At 33.8% G+C, this 14,746-nt stretch overlaps 1 protein-coding gene across 1 annotated transcript; it reads right to left on the minus strand.

Moving 5' to 3' along the window:
* Nucleotides 1-1,110: 1,110 nt before the first annotated feature.
* Nucleotides 1,111-7,879, minus strand: LOC103139172 (double-strand-break repair protein rad21 homolog). The gene is made up of 11 exons (XM_007553661.2): nucleotides 7,345-7,879; nucleotides 6,909-7,075; nucleotides 6,651-6,780; nucleotides 5,477-5,576; nucleotides 5,224-5,324; nucleotides 4,947-5,054; nucleotides 4,299-4,409; nucleotides 4,108-4,203; nucleotides 2,434-2,663; nucleotides 2,277-2,358; nucleotides 1,111-1,148 (listed from the first exon to the last, which is right to left on the minus strand). The coding sequence occupies exons 2-11, from the start codon at nucleotides 7,053-7,055 to the stop codon at nucleotides 1,111-1,113; spliced, it is 1,143 nt and encodes a 380-aa protein (XP_007553723.1). The 5' UTR covers nucleotides 7,056-7,075; nucleotides 7,345-7,879.
* Nucleotides 7,880-14,746: the final 6,867 nt, after the last annotated feature.

Genomic DNA, 14,746 nt, shown 5'->3' on the forward strand with positions numbered 1-14,746 from the left:
TAGTGGATTTTGCAAGATAATATTTACAGGAAGTATTAAATTGGTTTTGTCACCTCGTGTTCTCCAAATAAATGGAGGCACAAATCAGAGTTTCATTCAGGATTTAGAGAAAACACAAAATATTCAACTTAATGTTTACCAACAGTTAATTTATTATGATACTCAATTGTTTCTGCTGCTTCTAGAAATAGTATGTAATCCTGGAGAATAACTCACTGAAGGTTTTCAACAGAACATCAAACTATCATATGGACAGTTAAAATCAAAATAGCATTGATTTTACTCCAGGAAACGCAGAACAACTGTAAAACAAACAAACAAAAAAAAACAACAACAACAAAAAAAAGCTTTTTCATTTTCTCCCTCATCAGGATTTAAAATTGACCTCTCTTATAACTTTGGGGCAATTAAAGTAAATTTTAATTGACTGAAACATCAGTTTACTTGGCTTCTGTAACTGGCCTAATGTTTGATTCTATGCGATACTTTTCATAAAATGTGAAACAGTTGTTTTTCCTAGTTAATAAGGGAATAAATACATACATTAGTGTGAAATTACAATGTGTCGTAGCCTAAATCAAACTGTTTTGTTTTTCTTTAAACTCTAACACTAAGTATAAAAAGCAACCAAAGCACTCTGCAATAAACATTTGTATTTTAAAATCTGTTCTAGGTTGCTCAATTGTTTCTTGTTAATGACTTTTAGTGACAATTCAGTGCATCATAATAATTGTTTCAATTGTGATTATTGCAGAAACCTGGTGGAAATAGAAAAGAACTTCTCAGAGCAGAGGTAAAGTCAAACACATTATTTTCCCTTCCCCTCTTCTGCTCTGTTTCCTTTCTTTTCTTTTTTCACTCTTACAGATACACACACATTTAGTATTTACTGTTTTCCTTCAAGGAAGAAATCCTGGGCTAAGAATTAAACACAGCAAAATGAATTTCTGCTGTTCACTTGACGCCTGGGGTGGCGCAGCTGCACAGCAGCGCTTGGTGCGTCAAGTCACGGTTTGGATTCACTTCCAGAGAGCGCTTCAGGGAAACTCAGGGGGAACGAGTTTATTTGAGAGAATGAGACTTTAAAGAGGAAGGAAGGATGTAAACTCATCACTGATTCTGACTGAAGTGAGCCTCCAACTCCAGCTCTGTGAGGATTCACCGCAGAAAAGGAGATTTTATTTTTAAGGAGCACATTTTCAGCGACAGGGAAATTCATCGCTCTTTACATGATTAAAGGGGAAATTAAACGAGAAATATGGGAAAACTGTACATTGCAGTGGCAAAGGAAAGAGATGAAAAGCAGTTAACCGTTTATGATGTTCCAGTTGTTAATAGAAAGCAACTCTAAATAAATGGGATTTTTAGCCTTGGTTTAAAGCAGGGGTTTGCAACCTGTGGCTCTTTGGACCTTCCACAACGGCTGAAAAGTATATATTTAAAAAAAGTAATAATATTAAGTATAGATTTAAAAACAAATGCAGCGTTTAGCAATTTTACTGTTTTTTCTTTGAATAATTTAATTGAATTTCCACAACAGAATGACATTAAAGGTATCAACAATTTTATATATATTTTTTTGTCATTGGGTTGAAAACAATTGACTTTTTTCTTTTGCCAGTATTAGCATCGGTATCTCTTTTTAAAATGTAGGTTTTCTGTATATAAAGCTGAAAAATAGAACTAAAATGGTGGTTCTTTAAAAATGTTCCATAGCAGATCAAAAATGAAAAAAATGCTTTTATTATGTAACATTTGTGGCTCTAAATGAGTTTTATTTAGCTGCACTGGGGCCAAGAACGGCTCTTAAAGGTCGCAGAGCCCTGGTTTAAAGGAACTCAGTGTTTCAGCATTTTTGCAGTTTTCTGGAAGTTGGTTCCAGTTAGAGGAGCATAAAAACTGAATGCTCCATGTTTGGTTCTGGTTCTGGGGATGCAGAGTGNTTTCACTTTATGACATTTTACATTTTTCCCATGTTAAAAGTGAAATAATTTGCCAGAGCAACTAGCACTTTTTCATCAATATTCAAGAATTATTGACTTAAAACAAAATATTATGTCAAGTATGCAAGTAACTGTCAAGTTACTTGCTGAAAAGTAACTTGACAGTTTTGTCTTATTTCAAGATATTTGCTCTAGAAACTAGAAAACAGATTCTGTGTTTCTGCAGCGGATTGCAATAAGAAAATGCATTTATTTTAAGGCTTTTATGCATCTTCATCAGGCGTTTCAGTGACTGTCCTTGCGTTTGCACATTAATCAGCATGACTCATGTACCTTTTTGTTTCTCTTGCCGCATCTGTTCAACCTCTTCTTCTACGCTGTAAAATTTTACCTGGAAAACACTTTTGGCAAAGACCTGCGAAGGCAACATCCATTTACATACAGGTACCAGGTATTAATACGGTAAAAGACAAAACATGTTGTGTTTTACCTCTTTAATGAGTGGATTAACCAGAGTGGAGCACGGTTTGGAGAAGAGTTTGTCGGCTCCGCCGCTCTCCTTCCAGAGCATGAGCTGCACCGTCGGTGGGGCCATGTCCAGCGGAGCGACCAGATCCGAATAATCCGAGATCTGCTCCCTGATGGCGTCGTTGCTCAGCTCCTTCATCTGGTCGACCACCAGCTTACGTTTCCTCTTACCCAGCTTTCTCTCAGCGTTTGCTTAAATAAAAACAATTATTTTTTTAAAAATCAAAAAGGCTGTTTGACTTCTTAGTCCCTCCAGGATGTTGCAATGTTTTTATGTGGTAGTTGCAGATTAAAATTTCTGATTTTGCAGCACCTCTCTCAAAAAGTTGAGTTTTTTTAAGCTTTATTTTTACAAAACAGTTCAAATTGCTGCACTTAAGTATCCAAAAAAGGATTTTAACATAATTAATATTTAAAGTGCACATAACATTACCAAGTAGCTTCTTGAAATATCAGCATCAATACAATAAAATCACATCCTGAAGAACTGCCAAAAGAAGAATTTAATATTGGTCATTAAAATTAACATTAACTGGATAAACAGTAGAAGTCAGTCCAATAGAACCGGGCTTCAAAATATGTAAAGAAATATCAAAGTTTAGTAAGTTTTTTCTCCTTAATTCTCAATAATTATTATATTTGTTTAGCAGAAATGCTGCCTCATTCCTTCTGATTTTAGTTGGCCAAGATGAACATTTATTTTATAATTTAAATATAGATTAGATATTTTAAATAAAAAAAATATACTTTGATATAAAGAAATTATATAAAGAAATTGAGCAAAAATCTTTATTTTTGCCATTTTTTTCACATCTTCCCTCAAGTTTTCAGAGGCCCTGTAGCGCCTCCTGGTGGCCGTCCCTTTAAAAACACTGCTACAGAGCATATTGAAGTGTTTTTTTGCAAAAAAAAAAAAAACAACAAAAAAACAACAATTTTTACAGTTTAGCATAATCCTGCAGGTTTGGTTCTCAAGAGACGTCATGAAACAGGAAGTTAGATTAGAAAAAGGAAAAGCGGATTGGTCAAAGTTCAGCCAAGTTGCAGTGATTGGTCAGAAATGAAAGAAAATGGTTAAGTTATTAGCGAGCAAAATTGCGATGACTTGTGAAAATTATAAGTCCGCGAAAAATGACTGAATTTGTAATAATAGTTGCGATCGCCACGTCTGTCACAATAACAAATATTGCTGGGCGATAAATCATCCCAGAAGTTATTGCGATAAACGATAATATTGTTACTTTGGGACATTTTTAAGTGATAAAATGATAATGGCAACAACACATTCTGAAAAATCACTAAACTTTAGATTCTGATGAATATTTAACACTGGAACTGGGAGATGTTTTAAATATCCAAAATAAAAACAACAGGAAAAACCAAATGAATTATGAAATCTCTGTAAACTAAATTGTAATTTAAAAAAAAGGGAATGTTGAGACCAAAGTATCAGACTGAAGAGTTTTATCATCCAGTTTTAGTTAGAAAGAAAAGAGAAAAATGATAAAACAAATAGAAATTACAGAGCTAGTTTTATAATTGATTTATTGCGACAGACCCAGCCATCGCAACATCTCAGCTGACTCCTTAATGATCACTGGGAAATGGAGGATCCCAGTTTGAGGCGTTTGCTTACGCGTGATGGGAACGGGTTCTAAAGCGAAAGCGTCCTCATCGTTGATCAGCAGAGTGATTTCAGTTACCGTCTCCTCAGGAAAGCCGAGGTCGACGTCTGGAAAACACCAGGAGAAACACGACCATCACACACATGAAAACCCACAGAGTTTGTTCCAGACATAAAAGTGCTGTTTTGTAAAACATCGTCACCCATGTGAGGTTCATCATCCTGAACTGGAGAACCTTCTTTATTTTCACTTTGCAGCTCTTCCTGGATGAAACTCTGGGTTTCAATCTGATCGATGGGGTTTGTCAGGAAGTCTGAAGGGAAACCAAGAAGCAGCAGATCCCTTTAATCTATGACAAACTGTTACCTTTAATGGAAATAAACATTAAAGCTGCAGTAACTTAAAAAAAAAAAAAAAACATTATTTACATATTTGTTTAAGCTGTCACACATAGCTCTGTAAAAAATTAAGAGACCAAGCCCACCGAAAATGGCGGATAAACAGTTTTCCTGTAATCACAAGTTGTTTCTGCAGCATTAGCACATTTAGCAGTGAGCACATGAGGATGATTGACAGCAATAACACCCTCTGATTGGTTGTTCTTGGACAGTGTGTTTCTCAATAGTAGCTCAAAGAGACGGTGGAGGAGATCAATGTTTTCACAGATTATCTGGTTAATTACAAACTGTCAGGACATGGTGACAAATTTAACAAATATATTAAAAAAATACTTATTATAAACATTACACACTGCAGCTTTAACAAAACAAGGGAAAGAGTTGGAAAAAATGCTGAGCTTTTTAATTCATTAGATTTAAGAACAAAAAGGAGCTTAATTAATTCGACCTACCAAGTATGTCAAATTCGTTCTCCTCATCGCCAAATCCGTCTCTATGTGCTGAAAAGTCATCAAAGCTTTGGTCCAGCAGTGTGTTTGCTTGGCTCTGTAACTCATCTCCTACATGTCAGAAAGAGCGAAAAGAGACAAAGACTAAATGAGAAGCAGCTTTGCCCTAGGAAATGTGGTGTCAAAAAAATGGATCCTGCCTTATTAACAGAAACTAAAAATGATAAAACTACTATAAACATCAAACTCTGGAGGAGGATGAAAACAATCTTTCTCTCACCGATGTCTTGAAAGTTCAAAAACTGATGTCCGAAATCCTCTTTCAGAGTGATATCCTCTGAGCGACACTGGTTGAGGGACACATGGTCCACATCGATGTCACTTAGACGATCAAAAATGAAGGAGAACATTTAAATCAGAATCAGGTACTGTTGATTAATCAATCTGAAATCGTTTCCATGGGGATTAGAAACGTTTCCAGGAGAATTGGAGAACATATTGGAGGTGAGTGTTTGTGGAGCCTGAGCTGTCACCTGGGCAGAGGCAGTGGCGTGTCAAAGGCGGTGAAGTCTTCTACCAGAGTGATCGCCTTCACTGTCGCCTCAAGCCCTTCCACAGGCATATCAGTCTGACCTGGAATATTGACATAAAAAACAACATCAATCGTTGCATTAATCTAATGCAACATCGATGCATTAATCAATTAATGCATCAATTAATCGATTAATGCATTATTTAATTATTTCAATTAAAAACAGTATTGAAACATAAAAAAATTTAATGTTTATAATTCAGCAAGAATAAAACAATCATAAAAAATAGGACTTATTTATTATTTTTTAAAATTATAGCCTGCACATATTATGAGTTTACAAATGAATGTAAAATGAAGAGCCCACTGCACCGAACCCCATTGAAATCCTTCTGGTTATTCCACCAAATCTTGATTCCTGAACTTTTCCTGAGTTAAAACATTAGTTTTGTTGTTTCTAAATGAATATGAACTTGATTTCTTTGCTTTATTTGAGATCTGAAAGCTCAGCATCTTTTTTCTTATTTTGACCATTTCTCGTTTTCTGTAAATAAAAACTAAATTTTTGCTTGGTATTTCTATAACCAAAAAATTCTATAACCAATTTTTAGCAAATAAAAACAGATATGATGTAACAGCAGTGGTCAGGGTTTAGCTCCAAACACCATAATAAAATACACGCTGCATGTAGGTAAATAAGACAAAAATATATAAAGCAGTAAGAAACACTACTTTGAAAAATAGTGTTTTATAATAAACCTTGTTTAAACATTACAAGGCTTACCCTTGTTTCTAATACCTTTATATGACGTTTTTAGAGGTGTTCTTTTGTGTGTGTGGAATTTTAAAATAAAAACTTGAAAAAGAACAGGTTGATTTCATAGTAATTTTGTCCAAGTTATGGTGGAAATTCAGATTCTTAGTTTAAAAAATGGGTCAAAAACAGATAAGTCTGAAAATCTCCCCAAAATCTTTATACATTATTTTGTGTCTTTCATACTAACCCTGAGCTGTAAAAATTAAACACGATTTTACTTTTAGTTAAACACTATTTTACTTTTCCAGATTACATAGAAACTCTGACAATTTCTTGGAACTTCAACTTTTTAAATGTATTACTACAAATAAAAAAATGAAACACAGAAAATATGCAAAAAAGTACAAGTAATTGTTACCTGGCCTGAATGCCATTTTAATTTTGACCAGGGCATCACTGCAGTCTGCAAGGAGATACTTTGTCTTCCTGGAGTAGATTCTGACCACGCCAAGAAGAAGATGACCAGAAGTCCTCAAACCAATTTTCATCTAGAAGAAAATCAGATTCACATTTTTATAATCAGCTGTTTAAGTTACTCCAAATTAACTGGATTTAACAAATGGATACATTTCATTCTAAAAGGTGTAGATATGTATTTTTAGGAAGTAAGTGGTACTTTAGGGGAAAGGATGTCTCTGATGGATGTTTCCAAGTTGCATTCAAACACATGGGCCTTGGTAAGCTTCTTCTCCCAGTGCGCTGCCAGCCAAATTTTGGCTAAAGGACCTCTTTTGGACGTAAACAGTTGCGTGAAGAACATCATTGTGAAAGGATTAATATGACCTGGTATAGAAAAACAAAGAGATGCCAAGCTAGCTTTGATCATGTTTATAAATTTTATAGCAACAACACTGTGTATCGTTTATGCTAGGTTAGGTTAAAGTCAGCTAACGCTAGCTGTCACTGCGTCGTGAGCTAAAATCCGGCAGCTATAGGTCAACTTTTATGGGTAAAGACATGACGTCGGTAGAAATTTTATGCTTCATCATTTAGAAATGAAATGTAAACGTTGTAAGGGAGATAATATCGCCGATATCACGAGCACGACTTACCTTTAGTTCAAGCGAAAACGAATTTTGACAACCATTAGTGAACGTCAGCACAAGACGTATTTAGTTGCTAAGCAACTATCACTTCCGTTCCAGAAAACGAACTATGTCGAGTCTTTTTAAAATCTGTAACTCTTTTATTGCTCGAAGAAAGACAACGACTAGCGTAGATACTTATTATATTAACGAGGCAAATAAATTACGAATAAATAAATTAATAAAATTATCAGCGTCAACGTTTCCCTCGACGATGACGCGAGAGAAACGCGTCAACGCGTCCTTCGACTAGGAGGAAGCTTTGAAGATTTGAGTGATATTTGAGATTTTTCGGCTTGATTCGACTATAACACACTTCCCTGTATCTGTATCTTTCCCGTAACTCTTATATAAGAAACTGCAATGTTGATTTTGCATCTGTTGGTTATTGCGCAGGACAAAAATAGCCGAATGTCTGTATGCCGATCAGAACAAAGATGGCGGACTTCCGAGTCGCAAGCGTTAACACCGTATTCTACAAAACATACAAAACATCTTCAAAGCAGCAGTAAGTATTTATTCTTTTCAGAAACGTTATGACAAAAGATTATTTGATAGGTCCTGTTAAATTATTAGAGCTTAACAGCTCTTTTTATTTTTGGTAATACAGTTTAAAGTACAAGTTTACTTCACAAAAAATAAATACATATTAAGTCTATTTTGGAAGAAGAATGAAAGATTCTAGCTTTTCTTTACAGTAGACATACATCCTAGTTTATGCCTAGGATTTATTTGAATGTATTGGCTTTTGGTAATCATTTTATTTGTAGACACTTTAAAACTTTTTTTCAATATGTTAAGATCTTGGGAGTTCCTTGGTAATTGCTACGCAATTAAAATGTTAGAATTTGAAAATGTTTTTTTAACTAGGCAAACTTTTCAAATGGATAGATTTTTGCAATAAATAAAAGTAATCTCCATGCCTAGTAAACTAACAAAATGTCAACTTTCACTGCATAAGTTGAAGCCTTAAAACTTGAATACGTAGACCAATCCAGTCTGTTTGTAGAAAACAAGTTTATGGAAAAACAAGACGTTTGGTGGATGTCTTCTCAAAGCAAAAAAAAATATCACCTTTGCTGTAAGTGTGATCGTTTCTGTTTGTTTTCTCTAGATGGCGCCCTAGCTCCAAAACCCTGCCAAAAAATCTTTAAGCAGATTATTGTGCAAACTGGTAAGATTCTAGCTTTCTTTGCAGTAGATTATTAATTTGCTGATATCTGATCAACTTGTCTTCCGTAATTATTAATTACAGATGACTAATAATCATCTGTAACTAATAGATCATTAGTTACAGATGATTATTGTTGATAATTATTATCGACAGTAATTATTTCATCTTTATTGTGGATAAAAATTTTAATATTCATAATCCATTCAGTAAGATTTTGTGTTTTTTTTTTTCTAGTGGATTTTGCAAGATAATATTTACAGGAAGTATTAAATTGGTTTTGTCACCTCGTGTTCTCCAAATAAATGGAGGCACAAATCAGAGTTTCATTCAGGATTTAGAGAAAACACAAAATATTCAACTTAATGTTTACCAACAGTTAATTTATTATGATACTCAATTGTTTCTGCTGCTTCTAGAAATAGTATGTAATCCTGGAGAATAACTCACTGAAGGTTTTCAACAGAACATCAAACTATCATATGGACAGTTAAAATCAAAATAGCATTGATTTTACTCCAGGAAACGCAGAACAACTGTAAAACAAACAAACAAAAAAAAACAACAACAACAAAAAAAAGCTTTTTCATTTTCTCCCTCATCAGGATTTAAAATTGACCTCTCTTATAACTTTGGGGCAATTAAAGTAAATTTTAATTGACTGAAACATCAGTTTACTTGGCTTCTGTAACTGGCCTAATGTTTGATTCTATGCGATACTTTTCATAAAATGTGAAACAGTTGTTTTTCCTAGTTAATAAGGGAATAAATACATACATTAGTGTGAAATTACAATGTGTCGTAGCCTAAATCAAACTGTTTTGTTTTTCTTTAAACTCTAACACTAAGTATAAAAAGCAACCAAAGCACTCTGCAATAAACATTTGTATTTTAAAATCTGTTCTAGGTTGCTCAATTGTTTCTTGTTAATGACTTTTAGTGACAATTCAGTGCATCATAATAATTGTTTCAATTGTGATTATTGCAGAAACCTGGTGGAAATAGAAAAGAACTTCTCAGAGCAGAGGTAAAGTCAAACACATTATTTTCCCTTCCCCTCTTCTGCTCTGTTTCCTTTCTTTTCTTTTTTCACTCTTACAGATACACACACATTTAGTATTTACTGTTTTCCTTCAAGGAAGAAATCCTGGGCTAAGAATTAAACACAGCAAAATGAATTTCTGCTGTTCACTTGACGCCTGGGGTGGCGCAGCTGCACAGCAGCACTTGGTGCGTCAAGTCACGGTTTGGATTCACTTCCAGAGAGCGCTTCAGGGAAACTCAGGGAGAACGAGTTTATTTGAGAGAATGAGACTTTAAAGAGGAAGGAAGGATGTAAACTCATCACTGATTCTGACTGAAGTGAGCCTCCAACTCCAGCTCTGTGAGGATTCACCGCAGAAAAGGAGATTTTATTTTTAAGGAGCACATTTTCAGCGACAGGGAAATTCATCGCTCTTTACATGGTTAAAGGGGAAATTAAACAAGAAATATGGGAAAACTTTACATTGCAGTGGCAAAGCAAAGGAAAGAGATGAAAAGCAGTTAACAGTTTATGATGTTCCAGTTGTTAATAGAAAGCAACTCTAAATAAATGGGATTTTTAGCCTTGGTTTAAAGCAGGGGTCTGCAACCTGTGGCTCTTTGGACCTTCCACAACGGCTGAAAAGTATATATTTAAAAAAAGTAATAATATTAAGTATAGATTTAAAAACAAATGCAGCGTTTAGCAATTTTACTGTTTTTTCTTTGAATAATTTAATTGAATTTCCACAACAGAATGACATTAAAGGTATCAACAATTTTATATATATTTTTTTGTCATTGGGTTGAAAGCAATTGACTTTTTTCTTTTGCCAGTATTAGCATCGGTATCTCTTTTTAAAATGTAGGTTTTCTGTATATAAAGCTGAAAAATAGAACTAAAATGGTGGTTCTTTAAAAATGTTCCATAGCAGATCAAAAATGAAAAAAATGCTTTTATTATGTAACATTTGTGGCTCTAAATGAGTTTTATTTAGCTGCACTGGGGCCAAGAACGACTCTTAAAGGTCGCAGAGCCCTGGTTTAAAGGAACTCAGTGTTTCAGCATTTTTGCAGTTTTCTGGAAGTTGGTTCCAGTTAGAGGAGCATAAAAACTGAATGCTCCATGTTTGGTTCTGGTTCTGGGGATGCAGAGTGGACCAGAACCAGAACAGATCTCTTATTTATTTTGGTGCTAAGCTGTTTGGTGCTTTATAAGCTAATACAAGTATTTTAAAGTCTCTGAGCTACAGTGAGCCGGTTTTAAAGAGGTTTTGTTTTCTATTTTCCCGGTTTTAGTGAGGAAGCAAGCAGCGTCTTTAACTAAATGATGTGGATATAAATTAGAACTGGGCAGACGATCCAAAAATGTAAATTATATCGATACCAAACCAGCATCAGTATCAGATCGATACTAACGTGATAAGATTAACACTTTCGTTTCAGACACCTTTTTTAAATTTTATTTTGGTTTTGTGTTCTAGTTTCTCAACTTTGCCAGAAAAAAATATTTTGCTTTGATTTTCTCTCAGATTGTGTATTTTTTTTAACTTTAATTGGAAAACAACAAACACATTTAGTTTGCTGTTGTTTCTGAATTCAAAAGAAAAACCACAAAAACACCTGAAGGTTAGAAGTTTGATGATACATCATTGGTATTGGATTGATACCAACATATGCAATACCTTTAATATGAATTATATTCCATGACATTTAGATAAACTCTTTGCCAATAAAATATTTTAAATGATTTATGCAATAGATTCAGAAATGAAAATCTAAGGTAAACTTTACCTTATTGTAGATTTAAGTAAGAAAATAACTTTCCAGTGGCCACATCAGTTCTTTTTCTTCAAATTCTTTTTTATTATCTAAAATTCATATTTTTCCTCCATAATAAACAGTTTTATATCAAAGTTTATCCTTTATGACGGTTTGTTTTTGCTGCCTGCTGTGGAGTTTGCATTTTTATCTTATTTCTGTTCAAATCCAGCAGAAGAAGATTCTGCTTCAGGAGATAAATAACAGTAATTCATATTTATGACCGACGTTTGTGAGATTCTGCATCCGTTTACGGACCGCCTCATGTTGTATTTCCTTTTAAACCCGCTCACCTTATCTTCATAGGACCGGGATTTTCAGTGTAGCTTTGGTTTGCTCCGTTAAAAACCTGTGTGACATGATAACAATGAAATGTTTTAAAATGAAGGTTTTTATATCTGTGCCTCCCGTCATAAACAGGATTAACGTTTTAAATGAAATTTATGCTTAAACGTCTCAAAAACCTCTCAACGAAATACGTCTAAAGTTACAGTATTTATTTAAGTAATTCAGTTGAAAATGTGAGATAATGCAGATTATTTACCGACAGAATCAAATGCTTCAAGTGTCTTTTTCTTTCCATATTGATTGTTACGTTTTGCAGACAATAAAACCCCAGTTGTTAGTTTTTTCAAGAATTAATCTTTTTATGTAAGGCCAATAAAAACAGGGTTTTAAAGCAGAAATTGTGTTAAATTTAATAAAAAAGAAGAGAAAACTGCTGACTTTATAGTTGTTCAGCAGACAGTAACTGTTCCCCTCACCAGAGAGGCCAAACAAGGTCACTGCAAAAGAAATGTCAGTACTGAGAAAAAGTTAAGTGGAAGGAAAAAGTGGGACAGCATGAGTTGAAGCAACAGAGATAACCATGCAGGTGATCATAAATCCTCAGGTTGAATCTTATGTTATTATAACGGTCTAATTCTGCTAAACACAAGATCTGACTCATTTGGATTTCACACAATTTTATCAGCTCTTTAATTATAAATAACCTTAAATCTAATTTAAAGTTTTCATTAACTGTAATATGAATTACACTATGTCCCAATAAACAATAAATCAATTAATCAATTAATCGCGTGATAACAAAAGTTTTTCTTTTGAGTTTTTGTTTAAAGAGAGTTGTTTTCTCTCTTTATGCAATAAACTGGTCTCAACTAGCTTTTTTGAAGGACAATTTTGTTTACAGAGACTTCGTAGTTCATTTTATTTGTTATTGCTGTTGTTTTGTTTGGAAATTTAAAATATCTTCCAGTTCCATTGTTAAATCTTTGAGAATCTATTTTTGTGTTGTAAAATGGTCTCAAAACAACAATATTATCGTTTATCATAATAACTTCTGGGACAATTTATCATGCAGCAAAATTGGTTATTGTGACGGGGATTTACATTGGCTGTTAATTGGCTCCTAATTGAACGGACTGAACAAATTAAATGTGTTTCTACATATTTAATTGTACTGCATTTAACAAATAAATTTGTAATTCAGTACATTTGTGTCTTTGTTTAAAAAAACAAATTTAAATAATTTAATCTGTTTTTCTGTATCGTATCGATATCGACCAATACTAAATCTCAGATACCAGTATCGGTATCAGAAGTGGAAAAAGTGGATTGGTGCATCTTTATATAAAACATGATTTCACTTTTTGAGCAGAATTACTGAAATAAATTTGCTTTTTGATGATTTTTCATTAAATTTAAGCAGATTTGCATTTTCAGGTTCTAAACATTAAAAATTAGTCAAAGTCAATCCCTTCTCTCCTAAAGTACATCCTCCTCCTGTTGGACCTTTATGTCTCTCCCTTTTCTAATATTGTTTAGAATAAAATAGCTGCCTCCTGTTTTGTCGACGCTCTCCTTTGAAGAAAAAGTAGATTGCTGAATGAACTTGAAGACGCTGGACTCTCCAGGTAATGAACAGTTTCCTAAGCAACATGAAGTCGCAGAGGTTTCAAATATTGATTTACTTTCACAAAAAGAACCGAGAACCTGAGAAATCTAAATGCTTCTTCTTTATGTATATTTATCATGCAATGTAACAGCTTCAAGTATTGATTTAGAAATATTACATTTAGAAGAAAATGTGTTTATTTTGAATCCATCCTAATAAAAGACTTTCCCTAATTTAGGAGAAATAAGAGAATACCAAACCTGAAGTTTGTTACGTCTTTTATTAAATAAGTCTTACAAGATTCTTTTTTTATTAGTCAATAATAGCATTACTTTTGCTCATGTTTACATACACACGAAGCCACACAGCAGTGAAAAAGGAAAGAAAATCGATTTAAATGTGTTGCTAATTTCTAGGAAAGCAGATTATGGGAGCAGCATGCAGGACGTCAGATATGATCATTTCCTCGTTTTTTCAGTTTAAGGCTTTTATTCACATTAGTTGCCAGGAAAGATGAGCAGGATGGCAATGAAAGGAGCTGCAGTGGAATCTGCTTTACATAAGTGGCCCTGATGTGCAAGGATCAAGTAAAAACATTTAAGCAGTTATTAAAGTAAATCTGTCTTTGACAGCTTGTAAACTACATTGGAAATCCAGATAAAAAAAAAAAAAACAGAAGTATTTCCTTCTTTTTGCAATGATATAAAAATCTGTAAATTATGTCTGGTTATCATGTTCTAGTTGTGTGTAAAATCTAACTTATCTTAACACAAATCTACATTTTTATTCACATAGATTGAGTGCAGTGAGCCTGAAAGTAGAGAAAACACAAGTTAACCAAACAAAGATTGGAATCGATCAGTTTTCCTCTAAATGGGTCTGATCAGTTATTAGCTGCGTTTTCATTACCAATATGCACAACACTCTGTTGATATTCCAGATGTCGAATTTCACAATTGGTGTGTTTCCATTGAAAAAGAAATGCAATTAAAATCACGCGTGAATAAGTTTGTTCAGGTGATAAGTCATTAAAAACATGATTCGCAAAAACATGATTCGCCATCATCCTCCTACCACTTCCTGTCGTCATCTTTGTCTTTTCCACCAGTAGCTTTCCAACACATGATGCAAGAAAAGTGTTCCCACTGAAGTTTTGTGTAAAATACACAAAAAATTAATTCATCCTTCTAAAGTGTGAGTTCTTTATATTAAGCAAATTTATTTTGTAATTCCAATTTGCACAGTTCTATGGTCAATGGAAACGCAGCTGTTGAACGATTAAAATGCTTGTTTTTAGTATTTGTTTACTGCATCAGAACTAAAAACACCCACTTATTGACAGATTCACTCACATTTGATTCTCTTTCATGTGTTAAAGTCCTTATTCTCCCATCACACTACTCTGTTTCTACCTTTGGTTTAAATGCCAGAGGTACTTAACGCCACTGCACCGTCATCGT

This window comes from Poecilia formosa, unplaced genomic scaffold (assembly GCF_000485575.1).
Source record: "Poecilia formosa unplaced genomic scaffold, Poecilia_formosa-5.1.2 Scaffold57, whole genome shotgun sequence".
In the NCBI taxonomy this organism is placed as follows: Eukaryota; Metazoa; Chordata; class Actinopteri; order Cyprinodontiformes; family Poeciliidae; genus Poecilia; species Poecilia formosa.

Bases quoted from the DNA above. Each gene is read 5' to 3' on its own strand.
- LOC103139172 (XM_007553661.2), bottom strand. From the start codon at position 7,055: ATGATGTTCTTCACGCAACTGTTTACGTCCAAAAGAGGTCCTTTAGCC. The intron at 5,055-5,223 runs GTGAGAGAAAGA...TCTGACATGTAG, and splicing joins TTTGAACTTTCAAGACATCG to GAGATGAGTTACAGAGCCAA. The intron at 2,359-2,433 runs GTAAAACACAAC...TTGCCTTCGCAG, and splicing joins TTAATCCACTCATTAAAGAG to GTCTTTGCCAAAAGTGTTTT.